General features: G+C 45.0%; 1 protein-coding gene across 1 annotated transcript in view; it reads right to left on the reverse strand.

The window, feature by feature from the left end:
• The window catches only part of Erich6b (glutamate rich 6B), a 42,993-nt gene extending 29,204 nt beyond the window's left edge, over positions 1-13,789 (reverse strand). Inside the window, exons 1-3 of the mRNA XM_076872216.1 lie at positions 13,345-13,789; positions 7,197-7,245; positions 3,680-3,822 (exon numbers count right to left, since the gene is read on the reverse strand). Coding sequence (XP_076728331.1) covers positions 3,680-3,822; positions 7,197-7,245; positions 13,345-13,789 — 637 coding nt within the window. The remainder of the gene's footprint in view (positions 1-3,679; positions 3,823-7,196; positions 7,246-13,344) is intronic.
• Between the last annotated feature and the right edge of the window lie 212 nt (positions 13,790-14,001).

Below are 14,001 nucleotides of genomic sequence, written 5' to 3' on the forward strand. Positions count from 1 at the left end.
GCCAGGGGGCTTGAAGGATCACTTGCCCCCCACTTTCATTTAGCCTTACCTACTTTTCTATACATACAGTGTCTCTGACTCTAGCCCCTTTTCTACCAAGACTATTTCTTTGGACAGGATGTACCTTTTTATATCCATTATCCAATCTTGAATCAGAGGAGGAGTTCAACAACAATTTCAAAAGTATTTAACAAATATTTATAGGTGCTTCCTATGAGCCAGGCACTAAATCTGGAGGATTTCTGTGAGCATGGATAGAATGCTTGGTGTTGTAATTCCTGTTCTCCTTTGTTTATGATCCTGCTTTGTATCTAGATAGATGGACACATGGGGCCATAAATAGTCCTTCTGGTCCTCCGGAATGCCTCCTCATATGGATCACAAGGTATTTCCTGTACCTTTAGCATTCTCTCCCCATCAGACCTGCCACCCTCTGCAGTAACAGCTTTCAAGGATTTATCTGGGTAGAATTTGCTCCATATCGAGTTCACAGTCCTGTTGTGCCATGTAAAACACTGTTTCTGACCCACTGGGGTTGAGCAATCCCATAATGAAAAAAATGCTTTGGAAACAGGAGACTGACACCCACAAAATTCACCTTAAGCTAGAGTTCTCAGTTCTCTATCAGTTGGGTTCCCCAGAATTCTCTGGAGATCTTGTTAAGAAGGAAGATTTCAAGTTGTTGCAGGCAGGGATTCTCATAAAGGCTGGGCGGCCGTCTCTGCAAGCATCTCGTGGTGTGGCTGTGCAGACCCAGGCCTCCTGGGGCGGCAGTCTCTTGCTGCTGAGGCCTTGAACTACCAGCTCTTTAGGTTGCTTTTTTGTCATGGTCTCCTGTGTTTTTCCAACAAGTACATGGGTGCCTTCTGCCCTGGGCTTAAAGCAGATTCCTTCTCGTGTCTACTACTCTTAGGATTCCTTAATACACTGACAGAGGGCCCTTTTCCTCCCCTCCTCTTGACTTTGAGGCCCTCGGCCTTCTTGGGACCCCATGCTTCTTGGCTGCATCCCCTGCCCTTCCTACATCACCTCATGTCGAAGTCTCACATTTCTTCATTTCTTCCTCCAGCCCGAAGCCAACCTGTGTTTGTACCACTAGCTGGAAGATGGATGTTCCTCCTCAGTGCTCCCTGGATACATATTCTGATGGAGGTGAGAACCTGGAACCATTTTGAAATTGGTATGCAGAACAGCTTGGCAGGAAGCACAGCTGGCTGGCTCGCCTACAGCCTTCCCTGTCTTTGAGCCTGGATCACAGGTCTGGGGTCCCTGACCCCAGGAGGCTGGGAGGCTGGAGATGGTCTACTCCTTCCGTGGCATTATTCAACCAGCTTGGTTTGCTGGCCCATAAACTCCTGCCTTTGAGGCAGTGACCCAGGCTCTGAGAGCTGCTAAATATACCTGTGCCTTGTCATTCTATCATACTGGCTCCATTCCACATACCAGACATAAAACACGAACCTATTACCACCAAATCTCTCCAGAAAGATAAATTATAAGCCATAGGAAGGAAGGTAAAGAAATTTCCATGAGTTTTAGGGACTTACTTTTCCTTAGTTTTGATTTCTGCTGTAATGATTGTAAGAGCAACAGGCAAGATTTTCCCCCACCCTCTGAAGGTTCCCAGTAATGAAGTGACTATAGACACACCAAAGAGAAGAGAGACACGAACTTCTCACGCACAGAGGAGATCACAACATGTAACCCCCAGCCCACGATTCAGAAACTTGCGTACCCCCGTTTCCATAGAGGGGCAGATGGGGAATGTAGACAGTTTCAAGAGGAAACTGTTTCTAGGGGTATATTGTTTCTAGGGGTACCCAGTGGGCTTGGAGAAACACTGTGGCCTGGGACAAAGTCTGCAGAATAGACAATGGATTGTAAGTGGTTCTCTTTGGAAAGTCGAATGAGACCAAAATAGAAGACAATGGTGTATGACAAAAGTCTGTCCAGGTGAGTTGACAGACTTCAGCCTCTCTTCCTGCAGAGTTTAGCTAATGAAGGCTCAGGGAAGGGACCGGAGGGAATTGTTCTCTTCCTCGGAGGGTCTGGATTCAAGGTCAATATGGCGGCATCATGGCCAAGACTCTACTGCACCTGCTGCTCTCTAAGTTCCTGTAACGTAAAACAATCAGCATACCAGAGTGCTACATGTTAGGGTGACCTTCCCTGCACTCCTTCATGACCCTCCCCCAAAGCAACTGCAGGAACTTGGGTGTGTCATTGAGCCCTGCTTGGAGGTTCCAACACTGTCCACACCTTTGTCTCAGGCTGCCAATGTCCTAGTATTTGATCAGTAGACATTAATGATGGGAGGCTTGACTTTTACTAGACACTCAACCTGTGTTGGCTTTAAGGGACCCAGTTTTGGTGGGACAGATAGCTGTGAAACTTGCCTGTCCAGATCAAATACATGTGGCACGTATAACCTAAATTAAATACAGACACGACAAGTATACAAATTAGGCTTCAATACAAAAGGGTCATGAGTGAACACAGCACATAAAGCAGTGATCTCAGCAGGGTCTCTCTGGGGTGGGTTCACAGTGGTAGGTACAGGCCTGAGTCTTTCCTTCCCACTCCAGCCTCATTCTTCCCCCTCTCTCCTCTCTCACATCCTTTCAAGCTTAGCATTGGCACTTCATAGGCAATTACTCAGGAAATGATTTTTCAGAGTCCTGCTTACGAATTTCTAGATGAATGCTCAGATTTCCCCCAGCTGTCATGCTTCCTGATTTTGAAATGATTCCAGTTCTTGGGCTTCACCAGGGCACACATGCTGACACAAGTTCCAACTGAAACCATTTAGCCTGTAAAACACTCCTGGTCATGCACCGGCTCATTTGGGCCTGTCCTCGGCCTCTCCATTCTTCCTTAAAGGGTTTCTGGCTCCTAATTTCATTTAACCATATTTGAGCTACAAAATTTAGCAGGCATAGTTGGGGGCAGGGAGGTGAGGCAACCAGGGAATCTAATTTATTGCTGCCATGACTACAGATGTGAAATAAATCTGTGAATCAGTGATGGATCGATCCCACTAAGGCCAGACTTAAATGATTAATAATGGTGAGAAATGCTGTTCAGTCTTCCATCCCCAGGACCCTAGAGTGGAAGGCCTTTGGGCTTAATTGGATGGAGAATTAAGACCCCCAGTGCAATCTTGCTGAACCCTCTCCTGTGTGTCTCCCAGTTGTAGCTATGGAAGTTCATTGTACAGATGGTTTTGCCTGGTTCAGAGTCAGGGCTGGCTTCGACTGCACACTGAGACAGAGTCTGAGGTGACTTCAGTTGCTTTCGCTGTTCTCATGATTATCTGGATATGGCCGATCGCACCAGGGAACCTGTCTCTAATCTGGGAAGGAAATGGCCTGTGTCCCGGAGGGAAAGATTTCCTGTTTCACGTAGAACAAGGACAGGAAGACTAATGAGCTACAAGGGAGGAGACTGAGGGAGGGCATCTGTTTCAGCGCAGAGGGAGTCTGGAACGGGTGGAAGGAGTGGCAGTACTCATGGAGAAATTAACTTCTTTTGCATATATGACGTGGGATGACCCGGGGAGCAGTGTCACACCATTAGCATGGGACATAGTCCCCCAGGCACAGAAAACACTGTGAGCCCATTCTTTCCTGAGCCTCAGGGAGCCTGGTGAGGGGACCCAGCAGGGTACAGCCTTCCTTACCCAACTTGCTTTCGTAGGCCCATTTCGTCTGACTGGCCTGGTGTCTTATGGAAACCTCGGCTTGTTCTGAGTCGGCAGAGATAGTGGCAGAACGTGGGACACCATAATAAAAGGTGGCCTGAGAGGTGCTGGCAATTGGGCTCCTGTCAGAGGGGAACACAGGGGTGGTCAGTTTCTAGTCAGACACCAGGTTAGGACTCAGGTCCATGGCATGCTGGGAGACTGGGGGGAGGTGGCTGCTTTTCAGACTTCTGCCAGTCACAGATGATGGAGGCCACAGGATTAGACAGGACTCGCTGGAAAATCATGGATTATGGGCCTGCGTGCCACTCTGGGTAGCACAGGCCATGTGGGGCCGACTTCTGCCTTCCTACAAAATGAAAGGTTCTCCAGGTACCTTCAAATACCTTCTGCCATCACTGACAGCAGAACATTCTAGAACATTCCCCCTTCTTCCTGGTTCACAACCCTGTTCATTCCATTTGCCCTTTCTTCCTCACTGTTGCTCAAGGCAGAGTGGAAAACCACTGAAGGTGTCACAGCAGTTTAAATCAAGCACCGAGGCCTGTTCCTGCAGTAGAACTACCATGAACACCTCCACCATCAGGAGAGTTTTCTAAAGGGCCCGAGGGGGGCGGGCATTGGGTATGAGGCACAAGCCCTGCTCTCTGGACGCTTAGAATCAAGACACACAACCCCCAAACACTGATCCATACTCTGTCCTTTCTCAGGAATCTCTGGCTTTTAACTGGGACCCAAGAACTATAATTGTAAGGAATTGAGAGGAGTTTTTTGGGGGGCAATTTGACCCTAAAATCATTTCATGTGTTACTGGCCCAGGTGGCAGAAACAGGCCTTTGAGAAAATGTCCAGTATATACAGGAGAACTGACTAGTGGAAGAAACTGACAGGTGGAAAAAACAGACTTTGGTGTCAGATGACCTGAACTTACATGTCGGCTTTTGCATACTAGTGGAGTGACCGCTAAGTTACTTATCTGCTATTGTTCATATAGGGGAAGTCAGGTGGGACCTCTCCTGATCTGGGACAGATTTCTTGATGTAGGGACAGAGGAGTGGGTGAGGGCTGGACTCTGAGGCTTGGGGTGAGAGGAGGAGGCTGCTTGTCCTAGTGGTGGGGACTGTGGGATGGGGTTTTCCCTTCCTTGTCTGTAGTAGGTACAGGCAGGTCTTTCAGGCACCTGCTCAGGGACAGTAGGAGGGCCTTGATCTGTGGCCACAGAGCACTACATTCTCAGGGCACAATATTGGAAAGGTGCCCTGGGTTTAGGGGCAAGATGCTTGGGTCCTATGTTGGGTGACCACAGGGGTCAAGAACCAGCAGACACAGGTGAGGTCCTAGGTGAGGTCCTCTTGCTTTGCTCCAGGCCTCAAGGCCAGGTCAGGCCACTCCTCCAGGCCTCCAGAGACTTTTCTTAACCTTTGTAGCAAGATAATGCCTGTCCTGCCTCATTCACCAAGTGTGCATCGGGACCCAAAGAGGTAATGCCAGGACATTGAAAAGCCGTTGAACAAACAGAGCGGGTTATGCTTGAGCTGAGGTAGGGAACTCTGGTTATTTCCATCTTGGTGGACATTTCCCCAACACCCTCTCTGTACCGTTGCCTGGGCTGGGACATGGCAGGGCCTCTGTGGAGCCTGCCAGGGTTCTGCTGCAGCCTCAGTTCTCAGGAAGCAGAACCATGGTCCCGGCCTATTTGGACTGAACAGAGCTCCATGCTCCATCCACACGGGAGAGAGAACAAGGAGCACTCATCATATTCCAGCCCCTGGGGAGCTTAGACTGCTCAAGGCCTGCTTCCTCAGCTGCTACAGAGCAGGAAAGGGGCTGCTCTTGCCTGGGGGAACTTGGGAAATGGGAGGAGGAGCTCCAGGCCTGGGGTGGCGGGTGGCCTTCCTGTTTATAAGGATGCTTGCTCTGTCGCTGCTCCCCTTCCCAATGCCTGCCTTAACACCCATGTGCACTCACATAACACTTCTTGCCCGAATGGGTTCGGGGAGGATTCAGTCTCTCAGCTATCTTGTGTGAGGAAAATCCAGGACATTATCCCCAGAGACCCAGCCAAAGAGCATACGGACACCAGGAAGGTCCCTCAGGTCCTCCCTGCTCCTCAGAGCTCTTGGGAACAGAAGATATTCCCCGTGAAATATGAATAAAGGATAGACCCATCACTTGGAATACAGCTGACTTGGAGTCATGATTTGTGTTCTAGGTGTTGCTAAGTGGCTCGAGGCAAGTGTGGGAGCAGAATAGAGAATAACAATGATCCCTAGCGCTGGCAGAGGTGTCCTGCGTGCTAGCCACACGTTACAACTCTGCCTCACAACGCATGAGGCGGACTCTCCTCCTCTTCCATTATACAGGTGGAGAAACAGGTACAAGGAGATGGAGTGGCCGCCCTATAATAACGTACTGCTAGCTAAGCTATGCAGAGACTCAAACCCAGAGCTGAGACTCAAACCCAGGCAGTGTGGCTCCGGAGTCCCTGTTCACAGACACCTTGAAGCAATCACTTTACTGTTAGGCCACTGCAGTGCCATATCACTGAACTTGCTTTTGGGTGCCAGGAAGTGAAGTGAAGGGGTCTTCAAAAGCTATTCCCTTATATGTGCAAGGCCTTTGAGGGGTGGTTAGCATCAATCAGATCAACCTGGCTGAGCCTCTGGAGGCCTGAAGTGTGGGCCAGAGAGGTGGTGCAGAGGAGGAGCAGGATGCCACCTTGCCAGGCCAACAGGAGGCCCAGTCCCCTCAAGCTGTCCTTGGGGCTTTCCTACACAACAAAGTTGGGACTTAATTCCTGCTTCTCACTAAAACCAAACTGGCCTTGTGCACTTTTTAAATCTCATGTCAACCCAGTTGACCAGTGGAGACACTTGACTGCCCACCTCGGCCACCACGATCATCCTTTGGGGGCTTTGGGGAGATATTGTAGGGAATGAGACACGAGGACCAGGACTGTGGATCAGAAGGCTTGGGGACACTCCCATACTGGTTTCTTCAGAGCTGGGCACATAGAAAGCATTTATTCATTTCTTCCATAATGAGTGTCTAGGGTGTGTCAAGTCCTGTCACAGAAATTTAATCAATATTCCCTGAATGATAGTTGACCTTGGAAACAAGCCCAGCCTTTTTCTTTCCCTGGATAGACTGCACCTTCTCTTTGGCCGTCCACTCTCTGCTTACACAAGGACACTGCCCATGAGCCCTCTGCTGTCTCTGGTGGGTTGAGCTCTTATCTCCAGACTCGGATGCCCTGCCCTTCTATCTCTGGTAGTTCTGGGCACTAGGACCCTGATCTTGGAACCCACCCCCGTGAGCAACTCTGTGGCAGGGGTGAGCAGAAGCCCCTTGCTCAACCACCTTTTTCTCAGGAGACCTGCTCCGGAGCCCTACCACATCCCTCCTCATCTTTGGTCTTCCAAAGGTTCAAACAGAATTCCTAAGTGTGAGTTTTCACCTCACTTACCCATCCCCACACCACCGCAAAGACTCTTACCTTGCATTAAGACGAGATAACATCAATGATGAATAAACCGATTTGAAGTCTATTGGAAAAAAGAACAGAAGAACAGAAAGACAATATTGGCAGGAATAGGGAAAAAAAACTATTTTTCTTTGTATTTAATTTTTTTTTCTTAAAATCCCTGATACTGAAATTGAGGCTTGAATTACAGCAGTTTTCTAGTTTCACTTTACCTCTGTCTTATACATTATGAGATTGAACTTTATAAAACGAGACAGAATTCAAGAACAGAATTTTCAAGAAACTGTGGATTTTGGAAATTTGAGTTTCTTTTGCTAATCTCTTAGGTGTTCACAAATTCCTCCCTCTGTTAGGGACAAAAGACATTTGTCTACCAGAGATGACCAAGGTACAGAGGATATAAAAATATTAAGAATTATTTTTAACTTTAAAGAAATTGCTCATATCATTTAACTACTTGATTGATTGCCTTGATGGTATAACATCAAGAATTCCATGCACATTGGGATAAAATATGCCATGAATTCAAGGAATAGAGAATGGCAAAGTGGAAGCAGTCAGGAAATGAGAACGAAAACAGTTCAACTTGAAACTTAAATGTTTAACAATTATACTTACCCAGAGTTTACTCATGGGACAGAATGGGATTCAGGAAGTGACTTGCCTATGAAAGTGTGATGTCTACAAAAATTAAGCAACATGGGCAAATGGTGAAACTGTTATACTCAGTTATAAAAGTAGAATATGAGCTGGGTATATAACATGTTTAAGATGGTTAAAAACAAGACACTACCACAAAATGACAACCATCACTGTCACATGTGCAGATGATAAGGGTAGGAGACAGAATACAAAGCACTAAAATGTGAGTTTGCTTTACCTGTGTTTGGATGTTAGCAGATAGGGTGAGGTATTTCTACTTTTTTCAAATTTCCTTTTTTTTTTTTTTTTTTGGTATTGGGGAATGAACTCAGGGGCACTTGGCCACTGAATCACATCTCCAGCTCTATTTAGTATTTTATTTGGCAACAGGGTCTCACTGAATTGCTTAGTGCCTCGCTTTTGCTGAGGCTGGCTTTGAACTCGCGATCCTCCTGCCTCAGTCTCCCTAGCTGCTGGGGTGGGTCACTGTGTCCAGTTCATCTTTTAAAAGAGATGGGCAAGAATAGATTATTTCTTTGAAAATTAAGATATGCACATAGCTTACTAAATAGAAACAAAGGATGAAAGGAGGATGGAAAGGAGAAGAGAAAGAAGTGATTGGGAGAGGAGAGAGAGCTGGGGAGACTGTCTTGGGTCTTGTTATTTCCTGTGGTCTTGGACTAGTCACATATCCTCTGAATCCAGGTCCTCATTTGTAAAGCAGGGATGGGGGATCATGGCTGGGAGCATCAAAGGAGATAGAATCTGTGAAATGAACCATACACACCCTGTGCCATTGGATTGTGTTGCCTGACCTTCCTTGGGATGGGTCACATGCTAAATACACAGCAGGGATCTGTAGAAAGCACAGTGGAGGCTGGATTTGCCCAGCCCTGGGTCACCAGCATCCCCTGCCACCAGTTGCCAACTTAAATCTACAAACGGGAAGCCTTCCTGCATCAGAACTCAGCTGGCCCCGCCTCCAGCTTTATGAGTATTTCTTGCATCTTTCTTAATAGCTAGATTTCCTCTCGGGAATAGCAGTCTGGACATCAACTCTCAACTGGATTGACAACCTTGTCACAGCATTTAGGACAAACAGCAGTCAGAGGCTCCAGGAGGAGCTAGCAAAGGTAAAGAAAACCAAATCCAGCGTATTTTATGTTTCAAAGTATTAATAGGCAAAACCTTCATGAACCAAAATCAACATACTGTGAGGTCTTTTGCCAAGGAGCAGATTTCTCATTAGGAAGTTCTTGGGGTTTAAAAAAAGTGTGTGTGTGCATGGGGTCCTCCTCATGGGGTCCTTCCTCTTGACAGCATGTCCTGTGGCAGCAGGTAGGTTTTACTCCTTCCTTCTGGCACCTTCCTTCTCATGAGTGCAGAAGAATATTTTCACACCTTACAATTTTATTGGTGTGGGAGAGATTCCAGAGCATTTTCAGGTATATTATTTTATTTAATCATCCCAGTTACCCTGTGAAGAAAGATGTTTTTGTGCATGGAGAAACTGAAACCCTGAGAAAGGAAGGGACATGCCCAGGTCATAGACCCCACCATGTGCTGGGTCTTCTGATGCTGGTGCCACAGGGCTTACGCTCACGTGCCACATCCAGTGTTTGTAACCCCTTGGGGGATGTCAGATAAATGTGACTATCGATTATTCAGTGGCAATTGATGCTGTATTTTTATTTTAGTTGCACATCTAATTTTATTGGATTTTTCCACAGCCATGGAAGAAATCGTGTCTTTAGGAAAGAGATGGGTGGGGGTTGTTGGTCGGACAACTGGATTTGTGCAGAGTATTGGAAGGACTAGAATTGACCTGCCACAGAGTAGAGGGTGGAGGGTGCAGATCCCTCTCACACCCTCTACACCATTTCTTGTCTTGTCTTTGGGTTATGTCCATTTCACGGGGTAGGGAAATGTTGCCAGGGCGTGTGGCCACTCACAAGTCAATGGCAGGGGAATGATGCTAATAATCGCTAACATTTACATGAAAATGCTAAGTACCTGGCATAGCTCATAATGCTTTAGGTAACTTGACCCCATTAATATTCACATGCATCCAATAAGGTAGGTCTATTGCTCTTGCTAATTTCAGTGAAGAAAACCAAGATACAGAGAGAGTAAGTGATTTGTTCAACTTCATGCCACTAGAAAGTGGGAGAGAGCAGGCAGTCAAACTCCAGAGATAGAAAGAAAAATGTGCTCATGTGGCAGACTCCCATCTGCCCCTAAGTAAGCAAATAAAGGGTAATGATGCTCCCCCTTCACTGACGGATCCTGTGGCAGACATTGCTAGTCAAGCACAGCACTCTTTCCTGCTGAGCCCAGATGGAGCCTCACAATCCTTCCCACATAGTGATCCACCACTAATATCTGGAAACCAGCCAATCATAATGAGGGATAGGAGCCTATCTGTCTTCTCTAGGGAACATACTATAAATGCCAATTAATTCATGCAGTATGGAGCGTTGAATCCATGGCCTTGCACATGCTACATAAGTACTCTACTACTGAGCTACATCCCAAGCCTTTTTATTTTGAGGCAGGGTCTTGCTAAGTTGCACAGGTCAGCCTTGAACTTGCAATCAACCTGCGTCAGCCACTTGAGTAGCTGGGATTATAGGTATGCACCATTGTGCCCAGCCATATATATTTTTTTAAATAAATGTCTCTCTGTGTGCTCATGTGTGGCCTTATAAAATGAATTTGATAATTTGATTCAATTTGCATGTATGGAACATCTGCTATGGGTCACAAAGGTGCTCTTGTTGGGCACTGAGATGCAAAACAAGGGGGAAACAAAGTTATATCTTAAAGATATTAGAAGAATATTCTACATAAAGAAACCTTGCTGGAGGGGCTGGGGTTGTGGCTTAGTGGTAGAGTGCTGGCCTAGCATGCATGAGGCAATGGGTTCGATCCTCAGCACCACATAAATGTAAAATAAAAATATTGTGTCCACCTAAAACTAAAAAATAAAAAAAAAAGAGAAACCTTGCTGGGGCTGGGGCTGGGGCTCAGCGGTAGCACACTTGCCTGGCATGTGTGAGGTATTGGGTTTGATTCTCAGCACTGCATGTAAATAAAATAAAGGTCTATCAACAACTAAAAAAATTTTTTTTAAAGAGAAACCTTGCTATAAATTCTTTCAAAGAGTGAATTCTCTTGTAAGTCCCTTCTTAACCTGTTTTGTACAATCTAGCTTGGTACTTTGGGTTTGCATAGACCAAGGCATTCTTCCATGTACCTTTAAATCCATTTTAGCATTCCCCTACAGTTTTTTTCAGTGCCTTTCCAATTTTTGCTAGCAGGCCATTTATTTTCAAAGCTTTTGCTTTATACACAGTTCCATTCACTTGACAGCATTGTATTTGTCCTGCTCTAGTGGGTAATATATTTACAAAGATTCAGCACATAGAGAGGACATGTTAAGAATGCTTGATTCATACTGTGCAAGAGAAAAACCCTGAATGCTATTTTTCAGTATTAGAATTGCGCTTGGTACTTGAACAGCGGGGATATTAGGATCCCAAGAGGGAGCTTAGTTGTAAAGGCACACAGAAAAGAATTTTCCAGCAATAGAGCAATTACCTCTCCAATACAACAACTCAACTTTCATGAAGAGAGTAGGAATGGAGAATGATACATATGATTAGACAAAAAAGGATAAAGGTAAAATATCTGCTGAGGACGCCCAGCTTTTTGTGTGTGTGGAATCAGATTTTTAGGACTAACTATTCAAGCTGCTTGGGATGTTTGCAGTAGGTAGCAGAACGGAGGCAGAAGAATAGTTTAGTTTTATTTCTAGCTTGACTTAAGATGATACAGATGGCCTGGAACTAAAGCTTCTGTACCTTGTTGGATATGGCCATGTAATCACGACATCAAGGTGAGACACCCCATGCACCTCTGTGAATCCCATTAACCACTGCTGGTGAACAGCACGAGAGGGAAGTTGCCAAATGGTGAAATTCTACTCAAGGAAGTGGTGCCAATTGCAGAGACAGTATTGGAAAAGCGTCAGCCCTGGGATGAGAGGCATCACTCCAAAGTCAAATATTCAGCTGCATCGAAAGACTATTCCTTCTGGGGGTTTGAATGGGCACCCTGAGAAGCATAGCAGGGTCTTTATCAGAGTCTTTTGATCTATTATCAGATGGTAGGAATGTCTTCTAGGAAATAATTAGAGACCATTGAAAAAACTTAGTTATATGTTCACCAAAATGCTGTTTTACAAAAGTAACAATAAGATCAGAAACAATGAATGGTCGATAATAGGGGATCAATTGGAAATATTGTGACTTAGTCTGGAAGGAAGTGGGGGAGAAGAGGTGGAGATAGGATGGTTATTGGGTACAGAGGTGCCTTTGGATATAGGAAGAATAACTTTTCATGTTCCATAGCACAGTAGGTTAACTATGTTTGACAACAATTCACTGAATATTTAAAAGTAATTAATAGAGAGGATTTTGAAGGCTCTCTACACAAAGATAGGACAAATGCCAGACAGAGCTGACAGATTTGCCAATCACCTCGATCTGATCACTACACGTTGAATACATGCATTGAGATGTCAGGTTGTACTCCATAATTATGTACAATTATTGAGTTAATTAAAAATAAAAATTAAAAAAGAAAAGTAAGCTAAATAATACTCAAAATTTAAAATATAAAATTATATTCATATAAATACATACTATTTATTTATGACCACAGCATATTAGTATATAAACAAAGAAACGTTAAAAACTGGTTAAAACACTATAATAAAGTTTGATGCAGCTGGGCTTGGTGGCTCATGCCTGTATTCCCAGTGGCTCAGGAAGCTGAGGCAGGAAGATTATGAGCTCAAAGCTAGCCTCAGCAACTTAGCAAGGCCTTGTCTCAAAATAAATATAAAAAAAAGTGGGGTAGAAGATATGGCTCAGTGGTTGAGTGCCCCTGGGTTCAATCCCTGGTACAAAAAAACCCCCCTCTGATCCATATACATACATATGTTTATATATATATCTCCACCTTTATTAACCTGGTAACTGAGAAAGGAATAAAATATCACTAGTCAGTAAATTATACTGGGGAGGTAGAACCAAAGTGTGAAAAGTGATTATCATCTCTGAGCAATGGTAATTTCTTTCTCTCTTTCTTTCCTTTCTTTTAAAATTTATATTATATTATCTAAAACACCCACAATGAATGGGTACAATAAGGAAAAGATAAAAATTATCTTTTTTTTTTTTTTTTTTTAAACAGGCACTTTATTTCATGAGGTCTCCCCGTCTTGGGCACAGTGCTTGGGGCATGGCTGTTGGAGTTGTGAGAACTTTGCCTATAAGAGTCTTCCTACCTGTCAGCACCATGGACAGAGTTAATAATTTGGGCTTGGTTGCCTCCGGGGCTTGTTCTTTCTTCCAGGGGTGACCATCTTTTGAGAGGCCCGACTCCAGATACTTACCCACTTCTAGATGCTCTTCTTTATAAAGATACTGTTAGATATTGTTTCCCTTTTGACGTTTTTCCTCCTCTAGATATTCCCTTCCCTCTGGATACTCACCCTGTCCCAGATGCTTTTCAAATGGATGTGCTTTTCTCAGATTCTCTCCTTTAAACATGTAGTCTGTTACGTTTATAAACTTGTCCTCCTCTAGATACTCATCCTCCTGCAGATACTCTTCCTCCTCTGTAGACTCATACTCCTCCAGGGTGTCTTTCTCCTCCAGATAGTCTTCCTGCCTTGAATGCTCTCTCTTCTCCAGATACTCTTCCTTTCCTGGGTAATGTTTCCCTTTCAGAGACTTTTTTGTTTTACCAGGTGTAGATTTATCCCTCAAACTCTCCCTATCTAACTCTACCTTGGTATCCTCTTTTGCTGAAGGGAAGTTCTGTGTGGAAAATTCAGACGTTGTGGGAGAGGGAGGAGACAAGTCTCCTGACACTGAATTGTTTTCAGAAGACATGTTGGAGAAGCAGCAGGTGAAGTCACTTTACCACCCTGGGAACAAAGAAAGGAACAGAATTCCATTAGTTGGTAATAGCTAACTATACAGAGATTTAATCCACTTGTTCTCTCATTTCATTTGGGAGTCTTTAAATATCATGACCCTTGAGAAGGGACACAAATAGAACTTCCAGAGGCTTTACCCTCAACGAGCTGATGGGGAGGCCACAC

This window comes from Callospermophilus lateralis, chromosome 12 (assembly GCF_048772815.1).
Source record: "Callospermophilus lateralis isolate mCalLat2 chromosome 12, mCalLat2.hap1, whole genome shotgun sequence".
Lineage (NCBI taxonomy): Eukaryota > Metazoa > Chordata > Mammalia > Rodentia > Sciuridae > Callospermophilus > Callospermophilus lateralis.